The 21595-nt window shown below is 40.8% G+C and overlaps 1 protein-coding gene across 7 annotated transcripts in view; it reads right to left on the bottom strand.

The window, feature by feature from the left end:
* Positions 1 to 21595, bottom strand: part of sema6e (sema domain, transmembrane domain (TM), and cytoplasmic domain, (semaphorin) 6E) — a 142578-nt gene that overhangs the window by 22933 nt on the left and 98050 nt on the right. For 6 of the 7 annotated variants that reach the window (XM_053629821.1, XM_053629805.1, XM_053629835.1 and 3 more), the window contains 11 exons: positions 19303 to 19393; positions 18954 to 19076; positions 18739 to 18827; positions 18335 to 18552; positions 16976 to 17107; positions 16177 to 16332; positions 15621 to 15794; positions 14305 to 14442; positions 11671 to 11748; positions 2403 to 2461; positions 676 to 726 (listed from right to left, as the gene is read on the bottom strand). In XM_053629821.1, coding sequence (XP_053485796.1) covers positions 676 to 726; positions 2403 to 2461; positions 11671 to 11748; positions 14305 to 14442; positions 15621 to 15794; positions 16177 to 16332; positions 16976 to 17107; positions 18335 to 18552; positions 18739 to 18827; positions 18954 to 19076; positions 19303 to 19393 — 1309 coding nt within the window. Of the gene's footprint in view, positions 1 to 675; positions 727 to 2402; positions 2462 to 10353; positions 11749 to 14304; positions 14443 to 15620; positions 15795 to 16176; positions 16333 to 16975; positions 17108 to 18334; positions 18553 to 18738; positions 18828 to 18953; positions 19077 to 19302; positions 19394 to 21595 lie in introns of those variants that run through there. The other variant, XM_053629853.1, reaches the window with a different exon arrangement.

The following is a 21595-nucleotide window of genomic DNA, read 5'->3' as shown; positions in this document are numbered from 1 at the left end:
TCTGCACTGAAAAACTCAGCTGACACATGCTGCAGCATTCACACACACACACAAAAACAATAACAACGGTGTCAAATACTATTAGCTAATTATTGTTCAGGGCACTCTTTCCCACACCCATGATGACACGCCATGCACGGATTGTATTCACTGCTCACGTTGAAAAATCAGCATGTGTATATGTTCCAGTTGAACTACAGCAATGGGACTCAGCAGCCTGCAGCCTGATTCTATAGGCATTAAGCTCCCTGATGCCCATTTCTGTGTTTGTATATAATGATCTGCAATGATGGCATCAATAACAGCGTGTGAGAGCATAGCTAAAAGCGAGTTGTGAGGTAATTTCAGAGGTGAGAGTGGGGTAAATTGACTTACTCTCATATCAAACCAATACGTGGTAAGACATCTACCATTTGTGCAGTCAACCTTGGGGTGTCGCGAAACAAAATAAGAAATGCACAAGCAATATTTAGACATTATGTAAATAAAAGAAGGAACCTGGTGCCTTTTAAACAAACCAATGGAGCTGAAATGCATGTACATGTTTGAAAGAGTGAGGAGTAAAAAGCTAACAGCATAGCGGATGAATAGAATGAGGAATATACAGTATAGTATGTAAGTGTTGAATGGAGACATGGCTTGTGTGATCTAAAACAAAGAGGGAAGTAAACTGACCATATGCTGAATCCAGTGCAGGGTTCTGCTTTCGTGTGGTTGCCAAGACATCTATGATTAGGGAAGAAAAATAAAAATACTGAACAAGTTATTTAATCTTCTTTAAACTCAGCTACATTTCTGGAATATTTGTGTTGTGTGCTTGGGTCTGTTTAGCCTGTTCAGACTTATTATTAGCATCTGCCTCAGATGGTCCAATCACAAGTGGACAGCTGTGATGGATAGCTGTTTACATCAGGAATTTTCATGTGTCTGGAATGTGTCTCCAGTGACCACTAGTGACTGTGTTTATTTAGTAACAGGATTGCCAAATATGTCCAAAGTACCCCTACACCACTGCAAAACTAGGCCCAGAAGTAGCCAACATCAAACAAAAACAATCTGTTTATATTTATTTGCCGGATGTTATCCCTTTCCCTGTTATTACTAATGAAATCCTCAGGTGCGCAGACTGGTTGATAAAAGCTATATTTATATTGTCATCTAACTGTGTGGCATTGTATGCAGTTATTGCTCACCTAATCATGTTTCAAGTGATTTCAACAGTCAAAAATAAATAGACAGGGAAGTAATAATCAAAATAAAATGTGAGCTGCTTACACAAGTGCATATAGCGAGAGCACAGGTATGTGCCGTCAAGGATAAAAACAACAACAAAAAAACTAAATCAGTCCCTCACAATAGCTCTAACTATCTTTACAGTGTACAGGGCTATAAACCATAATATACGGTCAAATATCAAATATAATAACAGTGCCATTGTGTATTACATGATATATGGTGTAATACGTAAGGGATAAGAGAGAGAGAGAGATTGTGTGTGTGTGTGTGTGAATTACCTGCATCTGTGCCGCGTATCTACTAATAACGAAGCTATGAGTGTAACTGAATGATACTATAGTTACAGTTGTTTACTGGCAGCACATTCATTTAGAACGGTGATGAAACAGACTGGAACTACCTGTGGTATATACGGTTTTAACGCACACCTTCCAGCCAATCAGAAGCGAGTATTCAGACATACCATGGTATAAAATTTAATATATAATAACCATGGAGCAGTTTCAAGCTAATTTTGTCAGATTTGGTCTTTTAAAGCATCATCAATACATCATTGCAAAATGTACTAGAATATTTAATGGTAACATCATACAATATTCTTTAAACTAGCAACATTAAAAAAAAGGTATTTCCTAAAATAGTTATTTTACCAAGATGCTAAAATCGTGTAGCACTGTTACCAATAACGATAAATAAAGAAGCGCTTTGATAATGAATAGACCAATTCCCAGACACAAATGGGTTAAATAGTGTTTATATAGTAAAGAGTGATGCTTATGCTGAGAACAGTAAGAAGAAGCATGCATATGAGAGGACAGCTGGTACGCATATTTTAATATAGTGATTTACTGAATTTAATTTAGAAAAATTCCCAATCCCTGGATTAAAAAAAATAATAAATCATCTTGTTACATTATGCATCAACTGCACGGCTGGACAATTTAAAAGTAGCTTGATTCCACTTGAAAAGTATGAACCTGGCAACACTGGTGACCAAGCGTTTTTAGATGTCAGGGACACATTACTGTGCACACTTGAAATGTAATATAGCCATATAGGTCTTGACGAATGTCAAATATGAGGTCTGAAGGGACGAAATTAATTTAAGCTAAATGTGTACAAAGGCTATATAGTAGGACACTGGACACTGAGGGTTTTGTGCTCACCGTGGCAGCTGTCTGGATACTGCGAGTAGCCAGTCTCCACATCCTGCTCAAACCCTGATCTGAAAAAAGAAAAACAAACAGAAGAAAAGGACAGAATTATTACCTGCATCATCCTTTTCTTCCTCCGCTCCCTTAATTGCCTGGGCTGTCAAGTACAGGACAACAGACCTGTTGTCTATCTGTCGGAGCTTGAATAGCACTAAAAGGGAAATGCAATTTGTTTGCTGTCTTTTCAAGGTCAACTCTTTTGGTAGAGGCAGTTGGGCAAATGAAAGGCAGACAAGTAATGGATACATGCCTTCATCTTTTATGCTGCAGAAGAAACCTTATTCACATGGTGGCAGGAATTATGAAACGAAACAAAATGAAACACTCAAAAAATCAAGGAACGTTTGAAAGAGTGCACATGCTCCCTGGAGCTGCAAGACTATTACAGACATTACAACTGCAATTATTTAGTATGGTATTGTGACTGCAATTATTAATTGCAATTAGCAGCAATTATTTCCAACCTAGTCATGGTGCATTTATCAGGCTGCAAGAACACCTGTGCTGTATCGAAACACTCAACAAGAACATCTGAAATGGGTTCTTACTGAGCTTCACGGAGCACACAATGAAAAATCTGTTCCACGCGGCATAGCTCTAATTTCTGTTTGCTTGTGATGTAGCGAGCATGCTAATTGGACGGAAAGTATTCAAACACGAGTCTGATCATTATTAACTGCACAAGGCAAAATTCACAATCCATGGAGGTTTTACATGGGCGCATTCACATGCACGCATACATAATGACATACAATGCCCTTGAGAATGAATGACACCCTTCATGAAAATGAGCAAAAATATAATCAGTACATAAACAATATACTTATGCAATAAATAATATTTCGAGCTCAAACCTACAAGGACATTACGGAGTGTTATTTGAACACGGTTTCCCTAATTTTTTTTTAAGAGGTGCAATTTTGTACAAAAACACTGGTTTGAAACTTATCATCACCCTTACAATTCATATTTTATGATGGCTACTCTGGACAGAATAACATCACTGAGGCTTATCCTCTATGTCTAACCATGTCTAACAAGGTTGGAGACACTCGTGGAGGGATTTTGGTTCACACCTCCATGCAAAACATTTGAAACCCCTTAATAATCTTAGCTTTGTGTATATGTGGAATTCTCTCTTCAATTCAGACCAGATGTTTTCAGTACAGTTCAACTTCAGAAACTGAAATGGTTATCGCAAAACAGTGATGTTTGGCCAAGCCTGAACCTATTACAAGAGGCAACCACGTTTTGGGATGAAATATCATGTTATTTACATTTACATTTTACAGCATTTGGCAGACGCCCTTATCCAGAGCGACTTACATTTATCTCATTTATACAATTATGCAGTTGAGGGCCTTGCCCAAGGGCCCAACAGTGGTAGCTTGGCAGTGCTGGGGCTTGAACTCCTGACCTTCTGATCAGTAACCCAGAGCCTTTAACCACTGAGCCACCATTGCTCCAGAGCCCCTAAACCACCAGGTGCAAAATGGTCCAAAGCACGATCAATCCATGTTTTACAGTGGATATTAGATGCTTTTTCTTGTATGCAGTCCACATTTGATGCTAAGCATTATGTTGCTGATGTGCATGACGAAAAGGTTTCATTTTGATCTCATCTGACCACATGATGCCAGTTTGAGTTCTAATGACACTTGAAGTTCATGCGCTGTCATTTGAATGATGCTCTCAGGAAAGCCTTTTTCTTGCAATGCTTACAGACAGCTGGTGGTTAGTGGCATTATGCAGTTTTTGAAACCTGACAACCTTGAATAGTGCAATTTTGAAACTTTAGGCCTTATAATTCTGGCCCTTGCACAGCGTCACCTGACTGAGTAGAACATTATTCTATTGATATTAGTGGACAAGTGGTCAAAAAGTAGATCAGTGTTCATGGATTTCAGGTCCTTCTAAAATGAATGCATAGTGCCTCAGGACGAACACTCACTCTGGTTGCGGATAAAGAGTCCTGATACTAATCATATCGATTTGATGGTGGAACTGATACAAATGCTCCAATTTTCTTTTATTTGGTGTTTTGCGGTTTCACAAATTCTCACTGGCATTTAAGCTGTCCCCTCATTTTATCACTTCGAACAATTAGGGTTGATTTGGGCTGTAGAGGCTCGTGAGGCCTCTAGTGAGATGTCTAATGAGAATACATGCCAGACTAATTGGAATCAGTCATAAAAATGGGAAAAAATGACTGTATACAATTACATCACACAACATTTTCACTTAAACAATAGGAAAACTATGTATATTTGCTCTAAGAAAAATCGTTCTCATTGCAACTATTTTAAATAAGAATTATTTCCCCCCAAAATATATAAATTACTGCCGTAATATTTTAAACAATGCTTTACACAGTGGATTCCCCCCTAAACTTCATCTCAATTTCCCATTAGTCTGAGGGTATAACACTGTTAGTCAAGTATTTAAAATGAATGTTTCACTGGCCCATTTATTTGTTGCAAATTTGTTGTTAAATTTATTTGTGGACACCTGATCACATTACCCATACTGCCTCTGACTCTCAACTTGAGGAAACACAGTGGACCAACACCAGCAGGTGACATGGCCCCCAAAATCATCACTGACTGTGGAAACTTCACACTGGACGTCGAGCAACTTGGATTCTGTGCCTCTCCACTCTTCCTCCAGACTCTGGGACCTTGATTTCCAAAAGAAATGCAAAATTTACCTTCCTTTTCCCCATGTTTGTAGCTGTGTGTACTGAACCATACAGAGATTAAAGGCTCAGGAAACCTTTACAGGTGTTTTGAGTTATTTAGCTGATTAGCGCTCTTCTCAGGTCAACATTTCTGCATAATAAATTCTTTATTCTAATATTTTGAGAGACTGGATTTTTGATTTCCATGAGCTGTGCTATGTGTGCAAAAATGGCAACTTAGCAAGTGGAAATACCTTAAATATAGTTATATTTTGCTAATATATTCATCCATCAATTTTCCATACCACTTATTCTACCCACACAGGGTCACGGGGAGTCTGGAGCCTATCTCAGGGAACTTGGAGCACAAGAAGGGGGGCAACCCAACACAGGTCACAATCGTACATACACTCACACACCCATTCACAATCTACGGACAATTTGGAAATGCCAATCAGCCTACAATGCATGTCTTTGGACTAGGGGAGGAAACCAGAGTACCCAGAAGAAACCATCAAAGCACAGGGAGAACAGGCAAACTCAGAATAACTTGTAATTGATACAAATATCTAAAAAAAAACAACAACCCAAAAAACATTTAATAATCTTATATTTGGTTTGATATAATCCTATCCTAGGAAATCCTAGATAAATTTCACTATATTCAAGATATTTTCCCTTGCTAAGATGTCATTTTTATAGAGACCATGTCTGGCCCTGTGAGACCACTCAATAGTTAATTTCAAACTGTCCACATGATTAATGTCATTTTCTCATGTCCTAAGCCTATGTTTCACAGTGCACTCAAGCTTAGAAGTATGCTGAAAATCCTAAAATAGGCTTCAATGCTTTTCCTGACAGCTCTATAGCTGCAACGTTTCTGAGCACGATGAGTACTGCACATCATACCTCATCATCATGCCACATTCTCCATTACAGAAGATAGAAGATATTCACTTTTCTAGGGCCACTTCTGATCAGCTGCATTAGGTCATGCATGGAAAGTACGAAAGCATCAAAAAAGTCGGGGCAAGACCACAGCTGCCCAGAACCAGCAAACTCACCAAACCCTCCACATGTTACCTGACCTGGAATAGGAGGAGAGCCATAATATTGCTAGAGACAACATTTTACAAACATTGTCAAATACATTAGTTCTAGATGGGTTAAAGGTGTTTAATCATAAAAAGCAAACAAAGTTAGCCAGGAAGTGAGGTGAGTGATATGACCAGATTATGTAACTGCTTTGGAAATTTATATAATTTTAAAATACATAATTACAAAATAAAAATTGTTATTTTAATCAATTAAAATAAATCACAATGCCAATAATAATCACAGAAATGTGTATCACGGCATAATTTATCACAATATTGATATTATATTGTCATATCACCCAGCTCTAGCCAGAAAAGATGCTTTAGGAAGGCTCTTGAGAAGCGTGCAAATAAAAGAAATACTGAAGAAACCATTAAGAACATAATCAAGTGTGGTACTATGTAGTATAAAAGTCGTTACACTATATGGCCAAAAGTATGTGGACACCGTACCTTCACACCCATATGTGGGTCTTCCCCAAACTGTTGTCACAAAGTTTGAACCACACAAATTGTCTAGAATGTGCAATTTCCCTTCAGTGGAAACATTTGACTTCACTGGAAAAGGGATCCCAAACATGACAATGGCACTGTGCACAAAATCGAAGTCCATAATGACATGGAGCGCCAAGGTTGGAGTAGAAGAACTCGAGTGGCCTGCACAGATCCCTGACATCAACCCCAGTGAACACCTTTGGGGTGAATTGGAATGCCGACTGCATGCCAGGTCTCCTTCACCCAGCATCAGTGCCTGACCTCACTAATGCTCTTGTGGCAGAATGGGCAAATCCCCACAGCTGTTACAGCAGGTTTCCATATAGTGTCTGTTAGAATCTATAAAAGCTTCAACTGGATTTAGGAGGCTGGTCTGTCAAATGCTGTGAATTATGCCTCAAGCAGGTACAGGAAAGAGTCCTTTAATGTGATAGAAAAACTCACATATCACAGTACCTATATTATATCATCATAGTGCCTAGCCCCAATAGCAGTTAAATTCCAGAGTGTCTACTGGAGGAGCACAGACTTGATAAACCACTGCACGGTTTCCTTTCAAACAAGGACAAGCTACGCAGATTAGAAAAGGGAAATAAAATAATAGTGCATCAGGTTATATAGCAGCAACACTCTGTTTCAGCTGACACAAAGAACTCATGTCCTCAATATTCAATCTGTCTGCCCTCTTCCCTCGACACAATTTACATGCCCTATTTCCATTAACCTCAGAGAGCGAGGGACAGAAACAGAGAGATATGATATGGCACTCCCTCATAATGTGCGGCAGCCTGTCAGCTACAAAGTGTATGCATAATAGCAGAACAGAAGTATGGATTCAGTGCGAGTATGCCACACACACACACACACACACACACACACACACACACACACACTCCTGCTGATTCTTCTGAAAAACAAACAGGGAATGAGCACTGATGTTTCCATGTTCTGTTTCTCTGGGGTATAAATACGATATTACACACATGTAAAATCTCTTTGTCATTCATTACTGTGACAGAAACCTTTCAACACAAAACTTTCAACACTAAAGGAACAGATGGTTATTGACCTTCACAACTCAGGTAATGGAGCTGAAAATGCATAAGCACTCAAAAATACCATTATGCAAAGTAGGGCCATCACAAAAAAGCATCATGTGTCTAAAACAGTTACAGAAATGTGCTTTGAAATAGACACTTGAGTACACTGAGAAAAAGACTCCAAAAATCACAGTCTGAGAACTGCGCAGTTTAACTGATTACTGCGGTTGTCAAGTTTCAAAATAAACTGTTAAACTCCACTGTCATAACAACAAGCTGATTAGAAGCACTGCAAAAAAGAATCCCGAGAGCACCTCACAAACTTCAGCACCTGAACCCAGCATCTTTAATGGTACTATTAGCATCATGCAAAGCAAACTTTTTGCATAGCATCAGCATGTTTGGTGGGGGAACTACAAGGAAGAGCACCTGATACCCACTGTGATACATGCAGGTGGATCAGTGGATGCTTTAGAGCTAGTTTGTGGCTTCTGGTTCAGGGGCACTTGTGAAGATTAATGGCATCATTTATTCTGCTGGCATTTTAGCCCAAGACCTGATTGCCTCTGCTAGGAGGTTTACAAAGAAGCTGTAGACATACAGCATGGGGAATCACACATTCACAAACCTTAGAGTATTGAAGAGTTTAATATGTTGTGCTTAGAGAAGTGGATCCGTCTACATGTGGGGGGAATATACTTTTTCTCAGTCTCGTATGTCGTGAGCCTGAGTAACGCTGATGAGTGGGGGCCAAAGGTTTTCAAAAAGACACAAAACCCCCATAAAGCTAGCCGTGTAAGCTGCTATCTTTAGCAGATCTCCAAAGAGTTTGTTCTAGATTGGGAAAGTTGCGGTTCCGCAAACAACACCTCTATAAATAATACTGTACAAAAAACCGGGAAATCAAAAGATCATTACTCAGACAGCACATTGACTTCAGACCTGTGGTTTGAGCTTCAGTGCTGATGAGCTGTAATGCTCCACACCCTGCCTACACTACAGCAGAAACCTCATTACTATCATAGCTACAGTAATTGATATTAAATAGATATTGAGCAATATCTACCAATAAAACAGTAAGCGTACGGATGATCAGCACACTTACCTTGTGATAAATTAACACCAGCGGTGTGCATTAAAGACTTCACAATTACACTTGACTCAAATTAGCTTGACATTTTTTTTTGTTTTTTTAAAAAGGGAATCACTTTTTAACTAACCAAAGACTTCTAGCAGGGAACTTTCTTCAGATTTCTCCTCTGAGGAACTACACTATTAAACCACAGCTTGACCTGCCAAGGACATAAATTACCCAGAAGTCAGCAGGTGAAAAGGGGTGAGGGTGAACTCTTTTCACTCCCCCTGTAATGACCAGTGCTGGAAATGATTGGACAAAGCTGTGCAGGCTTTTCACTGGGAGCATAAATAACCATGTTGTGTCAGCGAGGAAGCAGCACATCATTAATGTACAGAGGACACGGTCCTGCTAACCCTGATGAATGACTTGCCTGGATGTCTGGAGGCCTCAGTCTGGAATCGCTCAAGTCCAGCCACACTGTGCTCACCAGCTGTCACGGCCAGGTTTCAGTTTAATCACAAGCTCTATCACTTATCTTAGCCGTGACACAATATAGATTACGCCGCACAGCAGAGGTGCACAGGTAAGCTTTGGTCGACATCAAAGGTACTTTTGAAGAAGGCTAAGATGAGTTCAAGCTGAAACCCAAACCCGGCCCATTCCTCACAACAGACAAGCAGCTTAGTGTGAATTAATTATTCATGGCATAATATCAGGGTCGTGTTTTTACATTACCTTTGATAGAAACAAACTATCGAAAACTCTCTCCCTCTCTCTCACTGACACTGTGCCCCGATTTTTTCCAAACACAAAGGTCAATAAATTGTTGTTAGCTCGCATGACAGGGACTTTGTGGAACTTCCGTTAATATATTCCACACATTTCATTAGCAGCAGGCAAGTGGAGCCTACAGTAAATATCACACACAGATAGTCATGTGACCTAGAGTAGATGCAATAACTCTGCAGCACTATTTATAGAGATCAATGCTCGCATTTGGATAGCATACCCAAGTCTGCAACATGCCGTGACTAACTCCGCACCGCAATTTACAGCCAAATTTGTGATGAGAAAATAAGCACTCGCAGTGATTTAGAGTAGCAGCCATGTTTCAGTGGGACAAAGGTGCTAAAGGCCTGCTGGGTGGTAGAGCTAACAGCTCTAACAGTTTTCTCTCTCTCACGGTATCTCTTTCTCTCGCTTTCTGTTTCACTATCTAAGGTGCTGGCTTGGCATATACAGGCATGGTGGCTGAAAGCCATAGAGCTGAATATTACTTTCGATTCTGTGCATACGGACAAAGTGTGAGATTGATTGAGTCTTCTCCCTCCTCCCCTGGATGAAAGTTATGGCTGGTCAATAGAAGCTTGTGTTGTACAGGTTTGGTCCTGTGTGCACAAATAAATGACATCAGGCTGGGTGTGATCGATAACTCTGCATAGGTGCAGGCATGCCTCACATCCTTTCATTTCCTTCAGCCCGCTACTGGGAGGCATGCTTGTCTCCAAACAAGATGGATGGCTGTACACCTTGGCTTCACAACGTTTTGACAAGCTCTGAGCAGGAGACCAAAATTGCGCAAGATGTTGGTATTTAATTAATATTGATTCAATGAAGCACATTATTTTTTAGTTTACATGAATTAAAAGCTGAGGGAGCATGCAGCAGAGCACTGAATGAAAACACAGCGCAGCACTTTTCCATTAAGGCATCAATAACACACTAGCAAAATAACCCCCACTGAGTAACACATAAACCTTTATACATTTCAATTAATTCAACAATAAATCACGTTCCATTATAAGACAATGTGATACATATTTAAAATATCATTACATATCATTCCAAAATGTATGGCTCATATTTCTGCCAATTATGTGTTATAATGATATTTTGTCCAACTTTATTTAAAAAACAAAAATTAAAAAACCCAATAAAATTACATGAAACAGCCAAATATTTTCATTCAATCCTTTTTTCTTATAAGTAAGGACATTCATCCATTTTCTGTACCGCTTATCCTACACAGGGGAGCCTGGAGCCTATCCCATGGGACTTGGGGCACAATGCACAGGGGACCAGTTGGGGTGCAAACCCATCGCAGAGTAAGGACATTTACAGTGGGGCTTGAAAGCACAAGGGGGTCACACAAGATACCAAAATCAAAAGGTTCACATTCTTTTGCCACTCACATAAGTAATATTGGATAATTTTCCTCAATAAGTGGAAATATTGGATAATGTTCCTAAATAAGTGAGCAAGTATAATATTTTTCTCTCATTTGTTTGATAGGGTTCTGTTTATCTACTTTGAGGACTTCTCAAAATCTGATGATGTTTTATGTCATATTTATGCAGATATATAGAAAATTCTAAAGGGTTCACAAACTTTCAAGCAACACTGTATATTACCATTTAATTCTACACTTTGCAAATCAAATAAAAAAAAAGTCTGACAGACCAAAAAAAAAAAAAAACCCCAAACATCTGGATGCAGACTGTAGCTAGAACCCTACAAGAGACCGACAGAGTTCTACCTTACAGGAACCCTAGGAGAAATTTCTCTTTCGTAAAACATTCCAAGTAGAAAACCAGACACATTAAATATCCAAACCTTCATTAATACCTTTGAAAATTCTATTCAGCTTACTTCCCATTTATCACTTCCATCTCTGTTTATATCTTTGTTTAATTTGAACATTAAATACTGCTGTTCCACTTCAAATCTGTTTTGTATTGGACCCATGTACAGCAGCTTACTATAATCTTTTAATTTGCTGTAACTTGGTTAGAATAAAGAGGCTAACAGCAGGATGCTGTATTCTGTAACTCACTTTAGTCCCGGCGCCACAGTGGCACAACTCCCCGTCTTCAGCCAGATACAGTAAGGGTCTCGTGAGGACAAACAGCTCCTAAAATACACACACACACACACACACACACACATATATATATAAACCGTTAATTCACAGCAGATGGGCTGAAAAGGGTCTGTATTTCTCACCCCAAATTTTCATGCTTCACAAAGGCCCAAACTAATAGACCGAGGCTGTGTGTGACATGAGAGGATAGCCAGTCACAGCATAAGCCAAATAAAGCAGGGCTGTGAGAGAGAGAGAGAGAGAGAGAGAGAGAGAGAGAGAGAGAGAGGACAAAGGGAAAGAGGCATCAAGAGAAAGAGATGGAGGGACTGTCAGAGGAACTGCCTGAGAGCCAGATGTGAGTGCATGAGTGTGTGTGCACACATGTGTGTGTGATTGACAGGTGTGCTATGGCTGCCAGAACCCAGCTGAGACTCGGTGACATGGCAGAGCTCATAAAGCCACCAGAGAGAGAGAGAGAGAGAGAGAGAGAGAGAGAGAGAGAGAGAGAGAGAGAGAGAGAAAGAGAGAAAGAGAGAAGAAAAGGAAAATAATATGTGTAGATATTCTGCAGTGTGTGGTTTGGGAGAAAGTGATTGAGTGGGAGGCTGAGTGACAGAGAGTAACAAAATGAAGGAGTCTAGAAAAACAAACTATACTAACACAAAGCTTTCTTCTGCTCCTCTGATCGATAGCTGCTCTTGTATCTGCTGTGTCTTCTGTTTCTCGAAGCTCAGCTGTTTATTGTTCTCAACTTTCTAGCAATTTGGTGCCCTATCCTAACACTTAGGTCCTATTACCTTCAAATGGAGATAAACACTACTAACAAAACTCCAGTAAAATTAATCATCCTTTGAAAAATTTAGGATAGATGTTTGTACTTGGAGCTGAATTAGATCACGGTGCTCTCCACTGCATGCGTACTTTAATGCTGTTATTTCCATTTCACATTAAGCTAGTAATAATTTCAGTGCTAAAAATGGAATAAAGCTCCATCATATAAGCACTTAAAATAAATAACTAGGGATTCTTCCCCCCCCTCACACAATGCCCTATGTGAAATGGTCTCTACTCTACTCTGCTTTCTCCGGTGTGAACTAGTGACTAAGACCTGCAGTTTAGAGCACACCTTCACTATAAAGCAAAGCATTTGTGTGAAAAGGCTGAAATGAGGAATGGGAGGCAGCAGTGATTACCGGCCCATAATCCCAGCCAAGGTGCGCCCTCTTCTTGGTCAAATCCCATGATAGGATTTGGGGATCACTATGAAGTGAAACAGAGCCTATCAGCTTTCTTGTTCACTGTTTACAGAGGGAGAAGAAGAAGAAGGGGAAAAAAAAAAATCTTCTCTGGTCTGGTTGTTACTGGCTTTGAGCCAATCAGATGGTTCCTATTTGAGTGTGTGCAGTTTGGCTGGTGGCGTCGCTGTGCAGAGGGACGTTTATCATGCTGTGGAGGAAACACGTCCTCATTTCCAACGGTTACTCGGAGCACAGCACAGGGACAGCTGCAGTGCTCTCCTGCTCTCCTACACATGACCTCGCTTATCTGTGTTTAAATGCTTGTCTCTGCAAAAGTGCAGAACTCTCATCCTCGATTTTTCCTGTCCTCAGGCGAAAAAGCATCTGTAATAGTAAATACACATCTATAAAAGTTTTAGTAGTCTTTTAGAGGTACTGATTGACGTGATCCTCACCACTCATACAACATACCACAACTTTTCACTAATTTATCTTTGGCCCAGACAAGCCATCCATGGCAACGTCATGACTATAGAAAGTATCAGTGAAAAAGAAATATTCGGAAGAGGTGCGAGGTAAATTAGGAAAGGAACATGACTCTCTTATAGTGCAATAATCCATCATAGTTTGCTGAGACACAGAGTGCTCCTACCACCCCAAAGTGGATTATTTTCATTTAAAAACACCTTCCAAATGGTGTTATACCTTTTATACCAAAAGAGATTTCCCAAAGATTTACACATTACACATTTGAATTATTCAGTGATTTAATTAAAATGCAATTATTAATCAACACCAATGCTTTTAAACAGTGTATTTAATGACATTTAATGATGTGGACCATTCATGAGACAGACAAGTTCTTGTTTTTGCTTATACTGTAACAGCCATAAACAGTTGTTCCCTCACCAGCCTTACTTTCTTTTTTTTTTTTGAACTCTCTGCTGAAATTAATAAGACAAAAACACTCAGCGTGTCATTTTACCAAGAAACCAGAAATTGCAAACTCCTCTGTCTGGAAGACTATCCCATGGCGAAAAACTTACAAAGTGCTGACATTCAAGACTCTTTCCATAAATGTTAAATAAACATCTAACAGAACGATTCATATCAACAATTACATGGTTTTTCTTTGTGAAATAACAACACGTTCTTGAATCTGTTTATTATTAGACTCAGATTATCTATCTACAGCTTCTGCTTGCACAATTCTCTACAAATGAATCGTTACTATACAATGATAAAGTACTACAACTAGCGCATTAATATTAACCTATAATTTGAATTACTGTACAGCCGGAACTACTGTCAGAGCCACTGCTATGGAAAATTAATCAACGCCTTTTGACCAATCAGATTTACTCACTTCTTGCAGGTTCCATAGTCGGCACACCGGCTCAGAGGCACGCGTACCACACAGCTAGAGAAGGCAACAAACAGGGCGTGATGGTCCTTATCCAGCTCCAGTCCCAGAATCCTCCGGTCTTCCCCACGTACATTGCATCTAACAAGGGGTGAAAAGGGTGTTCATAATAACAACCTGAAATCAAATCTGACTTTTTTTTTTTTACCTTGATAGGTAGTCTTACTAGTATTATTGTGTATGATTAATCAATTTCATTCAAAGTTGTTTTTTTTTATCATCTTCCATCAGCCCACTACTCTGATCTTCCATCACATCACAATGTGCGCATCAGCACGAAAGAAAGAATATTAATTAAAGTCAATATCATATCATGTCACGTTTCCCTTGCTCTCCCTTCACCCCCAGCTGTCATCAAGCAAAAACGCTGAGCCTTTTTCGTTTGGAAATTGTGCCATGTTAAGGAAAAGAAAAACCACACTGAAATAGTTTAACTTGCTTATCACGATGAAAGTGCAAGCTTATACATTAAACCAGCACATAGTGTGCTAAATTCTTGCCTGGTATAGTAAATAATAGTCACTCATGAAGTGCCTTTTATATGAGGCCACCCAGGATGTTGTAAATGATCAGACAGCTAATGTACAGCCACAGACCACACCACCAGGAAGAAAAAAAAAACCCAAGAGGAAAAAACTAATGCTTTATAGTCCGCCTTGTTTACTATAAGATAATGCTTGTTGTCTTAATAAAATGCCTCGGTGTGTAGAGATGAAAGTAAGGAAATTTGTATGTGTGTAGAGGAGAGACACAGACAGTAAACTGAGTACTAGACCACCGTGTGTCTAGTGGGTTCTGGAGGCATTGTGGCCCAGTGAGACACAAACAGAATTAATCAGTGGTGGAGCTCACAGAGTCTTTACTCCCATAGTGTACACTCCATCACTCCTCAGATTTGAAAGTGAGAGATACAGAAGAAGAGAGGGAGCGAGAGAGAGAGAGGATTGGGGGTGGGTTGAGGGGGGGGCCGCACTAGGAACAAAGCTCTTTGTAATGTGTGTGTAATACTTCAGGTCTGGCACGTGGGTGTTTCTCAGCGCTGCAATAATTGCTGTGCGCTACGGAGCTGTCAGAGTGAGAATAAAAAACCCAGTAAAGCAAATAAGTAAACCGCTCATGTCATTTCCAGAGAGAAGCTGTAGCCCTGTGAGACGCAAACAAAATTAATCAGTGGTGGAACTCACTAAGTCTGTACTCCCATAGTGCACACTTCCTCACTCCTCCAGAGGGAGGGAAAGAGAGAGCGAGAGCAAGCTCACTTGTTTGGGTTGTACACATCGATGTCCTCCAGGAGCTGGCTGCTGTAGGTGGAGTTAGGGTGCGTGCTGGCGAGGATCTTCTGAATGTGCCCGTTTTCCGAGCCCAGGAATAGAACCGTGTGGTTCTTGTAAGGTCCGGCGGCCGTGTCCACGGCTATCTGGGTCAACTTGAACCTACAGATAGGAAACGGCTTCATTAGTAAACATGCAGCAGAATGGCTGGTGCAGCCGACGGTATTAAACAGCACAGGTGTCTGTGTTTACTCTTGAGTAGTGTGTAGACATGGTGTCTCTCAGGAGAGCCTGAGACAGATGTGATTGTGAGAATGAGCAACAGAGTGTGTGTGAGAGAGAGAGAGAGAGAGTGTGAGAGCGGAAGGCAGAAAAAGTCTGACAGAAAGGAATAGATCGCTTGAAAAGAAATTGTAAGGGACAGATGTGATGGAGAAAGTGTGGTTATACCCAGCAGGCGTTCTACAGCTTCCTCAAGCAACCTGTCAATTGTCCTATTGGCTGCGACATGAGTAGTGCTGTGAATTTTTGTATGCGTATGTACCTTTTCGTAGTTCTCGTGAAGCATGGACGCCCGTTCACTGATGGTACGGCTTCGTCCATGAGTGGATAGGACTTGATGAAGGTGAGTGTCTCATCAGGGAAGGAGGTGGAGGACTTGTACACTGCCGCAGAACCATCTCCTGCACAGGAACCTGGCCTAGAGCCACACACACACAAACAGATACTGAGATTTAGCTACAACGCTTTCAGCAGAAATGTTTTGACACACACAGGCACAGAAGCATTTGAAATTCCAGTGTCTCTTTCAGCAGTCATTAAATCAAAGCCGCTGGTTTCCTTATAGAGAAACTGGAGCTAAAGCAACCCAACATGCCAAAATCGCAGATTTGGCCTGACAAGACAGACTCCGAGTCCTACGTAGAAACTGAGCATTAATCAGTCAGAGGATGTGTGTGTGCCATTTACAGTTCATAATTGACTGGCCAGTCGGTTTGTAGAGTCTAAGACTCACAGTCAAATCCAATCCCCCCCTCAGACATCAAATACAGCACTTAATCTTCTGCCTGAAGTCTGAAATAAACAACTCATCCTAATCAGCTCTTTTCTATTCTAATCTGAGCAACATTCAAAATGTGAGTAAACTCTCAATGTCTTGTCTAAACATGAAATTCCGGTCAGAATAAAGAAGATAATCAAGTGTGATGAACATCTGAACTGTTTTTTGGTGTATAGCTTTCATCTATACTCGTAATACTCGTTATACTCGTAATCACTCTTATGAAGATATAGCAAGAGAAGAAGCTGAAAATGGTGCCATGACCCACTGCAATGAGACATACCTAGGTTTGGGCACTTGCTCATCAGGTACGGGGGTCCAGGCCGACTCGCTGGTCTTCTGTTCTTTAAACTTGCCACTAAACACTCGCTCGATGTCATCCATATAGAAGGCACAAACAGCAGAGCCGGTGATACTGATGAAAAGAAAAAGATTTTTTTTTTGAAGTAGAGAGCTAATAAAGACGTCTGTGCTTAACCTTGCTAAACAAATGTTAAAGTATGGGAACATAGTTCAATGGCTTAGTTAACTTTTGTTTAACATAACGTTTTGTTATGGTTTATGTCCTGTCTCCGCCCCTGTCATTAGTTGTTTCCCTTACTTGTCATCGTTGCAATCAGCTGTTTGTGTTATTCCCTTGATTACATGTATTATTTAAACCCCTTGTGTGTGTTTGTTCAGATGCGAACTATACGCTCAGTTACTATTGTCTCTGTCTATACCAAGCCGTAAACTGCTCTCTGTTACAGTCTCTCTGGTTTTGATTCCATTTTGCTCTCGACTCGGATTCTCTGCCTTACCTATTCCAGTCTGTTTGCACGATCGCCTGACCTTGCCTGTCTAATGTTTTTGATCTTTGCACTACGCTCTGGATTGTTATTCTCATTAAAACAACCTTACCTGCACTTGTATCCGTCTCCTAAACTCATTATGAGAGCACACTATGACAGCAGCTCTGACAGTAGAGTCGGCTGCAAGACAATTTCTATTAATGTGCTTTTTTATGTTTAATATGTTTATGCTCCGATAGTAACAAATGACACAGGTATGTGTAATTACACAGGTATTACACAGGTTGATATGGTGTAACCTTCTTTGAGGGGACATTTATTTAGCATTTTTGGAAGGAGTCTCCAGTGCCAATGGTTTGTAACAGTCATACTGTATGTAAGGCAGTTTCTTTAAGTTTTCTGACTTTGCATTTTATGGTTTCTTCATATCGTTACAAGCTGAATTATTTCCCGTCTTATTAAATTAAAGAAATGAGAAAAAGGAAAAAAAGTAGGAGGAGGAGAGGATGGGAGAGGAGAGGAGAGGGGACCAGAGGATGGGAGAGGAGAGGAGAAGGAAGCAGAGGAGAGGAGAGGATGGGAGAGGAGAGGAGAAGGAAGCAGAGGAGAGGAGAGGATGGGAGACGAGAGCAGAGGAGAGGAGAGGATGGGAGAGGAAAGGAGAGCAGAGGTGAGGAGAGGATGGGAGAGGAGAGGAGAGGATGGTAGAAGAGAGGAGAGGATGGGAGAACAGAGGATGGGAGAGGACAGGGGAGCAAAGGAGAGGGGAGGATGTGAGGTGAGAGGAGAGGGGAGCAGAGGAGAGGAGAGGATAGGAGAGCAGAGGAGAGCTGAGCTCAGTGTGTTGGCACCTGTTGGCCTGTGTGGTGAAAACTCCCAGCACAGCAGGTCTGTGGTTAATCTGCATCACATTTGTCAAGGATTGCAGGACATCAAAGTAGAAGAACGAATCGCCCGGAACAGAACAGTTCAGCCGGGCTTTAAGAAATGATGTCCAGTACCGCTCCAGAACCCTTGGAGAACCTCCATTATCATTCTTACATACCCGACCCACCCTGGAAAACACCACCTAGAAAAAAAATGGGAGTAGAATAGCCAGTCAGTGTCAAGTCAACCAAATAAAGTGTAAGGGTATCTGCAAATAATGCAGTGTGCAGCTTATTGAATCACACAGGGCCAAATTCTGTCTATTATTCACAGCTACCCACAGTGTGTACGAGTGTGGAGTCATCAAGCTGAGTTGTGTGGGTCTCACCTTGCCAAGAGTAGTGTACTCCACTGCAATCTCACTGAAGAAAAAGTACACATAGTTTCCGTACTCAATGGCATGAAGAAAATGAGGCTCTGAAAGAACAGAACACGAATATATTAAAGAAGAATACACGAACATTAAACAAGAAATGTTTTCACCAAGACTTCCCACTTCATCAGGAAGAAAGAAGAGAGTGCTGTGTCTGTCAGGACTCTCACCTCGCAGCCATTTAGAGTCGTACTTCACGGTTCGCAGGACTGGACTACTTTCCCCCAAACTTCTGTAGATCACGGCATCACTAGCTAAAAAATCGGTCATTGTTGCAGAGTAAAAATCGCCACCTGTGGGTGAAAAGCACGGAAGCCTTAAAGGCCAACTATATCTAATATTCATCACACATACAAGCTTTCAGAGATTTCACTGCCTACAGTTTATGCTTCCTGAGACTGTATGTGTGCTGGCATCATGGAAGCAGCAGCTGAACTTTGTGAAATGTCAGTAGAATATTGGCAAGATTAAAGGTGAGATCATGTTTCTCTCCTGATGGTCTTGGCTCGGCCAACTCACCAGCGAACAGGCCAACGTTGGACTGGCGCGATTCAAAAGGACACCGCGCCTGACCAACCACCTCCTCTCCAACCTGCTCCAGAGTGGCCATCTGAGAGAGAGAGAGAGAGAGAGAGAGAGAGAGAGAGAGAGAGAGAGAGAGAGAGAGATAATAATACGATGAAACACCACATGCGCATACATATCATTTCTAATCCAGGGTTTCTGCTGAAGCCATTTCACTGCAGTGCTTTTCAATTTACAACGCAAACTTCAGCACATGCTCCAGAGCATATCTTTTTTTGTATTTCATGATTTAAATCAAACTTCGGTATTATCTTTTGTTATGTTCCACTGCTTTCCACTTTTACTCATAGTCTCACAGCAGCATCAGCGAGGCTCTATGGGGGCCTGGCAGACATAAAAGTCTCTAATCCCAGGGCACAGACACAGTTTTACTCCAAATATCAGCCATTTTCTCTCTCAGCAATAAAGTACACATCTCAGGGAAAAAGCAACAAGTAAGTGTGTTGACCTATAGTGTGAAAGTCACACTGCTGCAGCTATCAGTATGATGTCTCTAGTTGAGACTAACAAGATGAGTTGCTTGGCCTTGTTAGCTCGACTCACACCTACAGCTGCGAGCAAACAACCCTTACACATACACCTCTGACTGGCCAAATAATCTCCTTCATACTTAAATCTCCTCCAAAACTTCTCGGAAATCTCTAGAACTTCTCGGAAATCCCATCTTAACCCTTTTCCTTGAACTCTCCCAAACCCTGTACTTTGTTCACTAATCAAGCTGTTTTCCACGTAACCATTCCAAGGCCAGTTAAAAGGTATTGGCAGAACATTTTTGGGGAATATTTTGATAGAAGTTCTCCTCAAATATTTTTAGAGAGGAAAAGATCTCTATAGAGGACTACAAACATTCAACTTATCAGGGGGAAAAAAACAAACAGGGACCTCGACTTGCCTGTCAATTACATTAACTGCCATGTTTCATGCTGCGTTAGCATTCAGGCCTTCTAACCCATGTTCTGGTGCGCGCAACTCTGGACGGACCGGTTGTTAGACTCTGATTTTATCCGTTGTTATTTTGAAGCAGGTTGTTGATAGCCAGGATGTTACCTGACAAGTCTATCCCTTAGAGTTGTTGATTGCTACAACTGACCCTTTGGTGAAAGCTTTCCTTTCCACTACCTTCTGAGACACATCAATATCTAACATTGAGTCTTCCAGCCTGTCTGCTTCATAAAGTGGTGCATGAAGGAAAGAATTTTCTCTATTTCTGTATAAATACGATCTAAAGCAGCATCAGATTTTCACACAAGCCCTAAAAGTAGACAAAGAGAACCCAATTAAACAAATGAGACAAAAATATTATACTTGGTCATTTATTTATTGAAGACAATGATCCAATATTACAGATCTGTGAGAGGCAAAGGTATGTGAACCTTTGCTTTCAGTATCTGCTGTAACCCCCTTGTGCAGCAATACTGTAACTAAACGTAAATGACCAAGCATAACATTTTTGTCTCATTTGTTTAATTGTCTTCTTGTCTACTTTCAGGACTTGTGTGAAAATCTGATGCTGTTTTAGGTCATATTTATGCAGACATGTACAAAATTCGAAACAGTTCGCAATCTTTCATGCACCACTGTAACCTCTTACGATTGGACCAGTTGGCACAGATAGACCAGATGTGAGCCGAACAATGTTCTCCGTCTCTCTGATCGCTCCTGTAGTACTGCAAATAAGCCAAACCTTCCATAAAGTGATGTGCTGCTGATCGTTACTGCAAAGAAAGCCACAATCTAACACACACACAGACAAAGAAGGAGCTGGATTTGCTTGGATTTCCAAAACAGCTAGTTTCCACTAACTTCGACCAAAAACAGCTGACTATAACTTATCAAAACCTACTATCGACCACACCCTAACATCTCTCACATAACAATATCCCAGATCATCATCATCATCATATCTTCATGACTTCATGATCTTTCTACACATGCCATATCACCACTCTGTAACCTTTCAGCTGTGTGTTTCAAGAAAGGATTCTTTTTCCATGGTGTAGGAGGGGATAAGGAACCAAGAGATTTGATTTACTCTCACTGACTAATTCCCATCTCTGCAGGAGCTCGCAGGCATACGTTTTCCATAGCAAAATCCCAAGAGGGTTAAAAGGGGGCGGGGGGAGAAATTGCGTTGTGCCCCAAGGTGGGAAATATAAATCAGGCTCTCCTTTCTCCTCAGAGAGTCTGAAACAGAAAGAAGGCGTCGTCATACTGACTCCCCGATGAA

Source organism: Ictalurus furcatus, chromosome 1 (assembly GCF_023375685.1).
Source record: "Ictalurus furcatus strain D&B chromosome 1, Billie_1.0, whole genome shotgun sequence".
NCBI classification, from domain to species: domain Eukaryota; kingdom Metazoa; phylum Chordata; class Actinopteri; order Siluriformes; family Ictaluridae; genus Ictalurus; species Ictalurus furcatus.
Note: the sequence above shows the minus strand (reverse complement) of the source record. Positions and strands in the feature narration are given on the sequence as shown.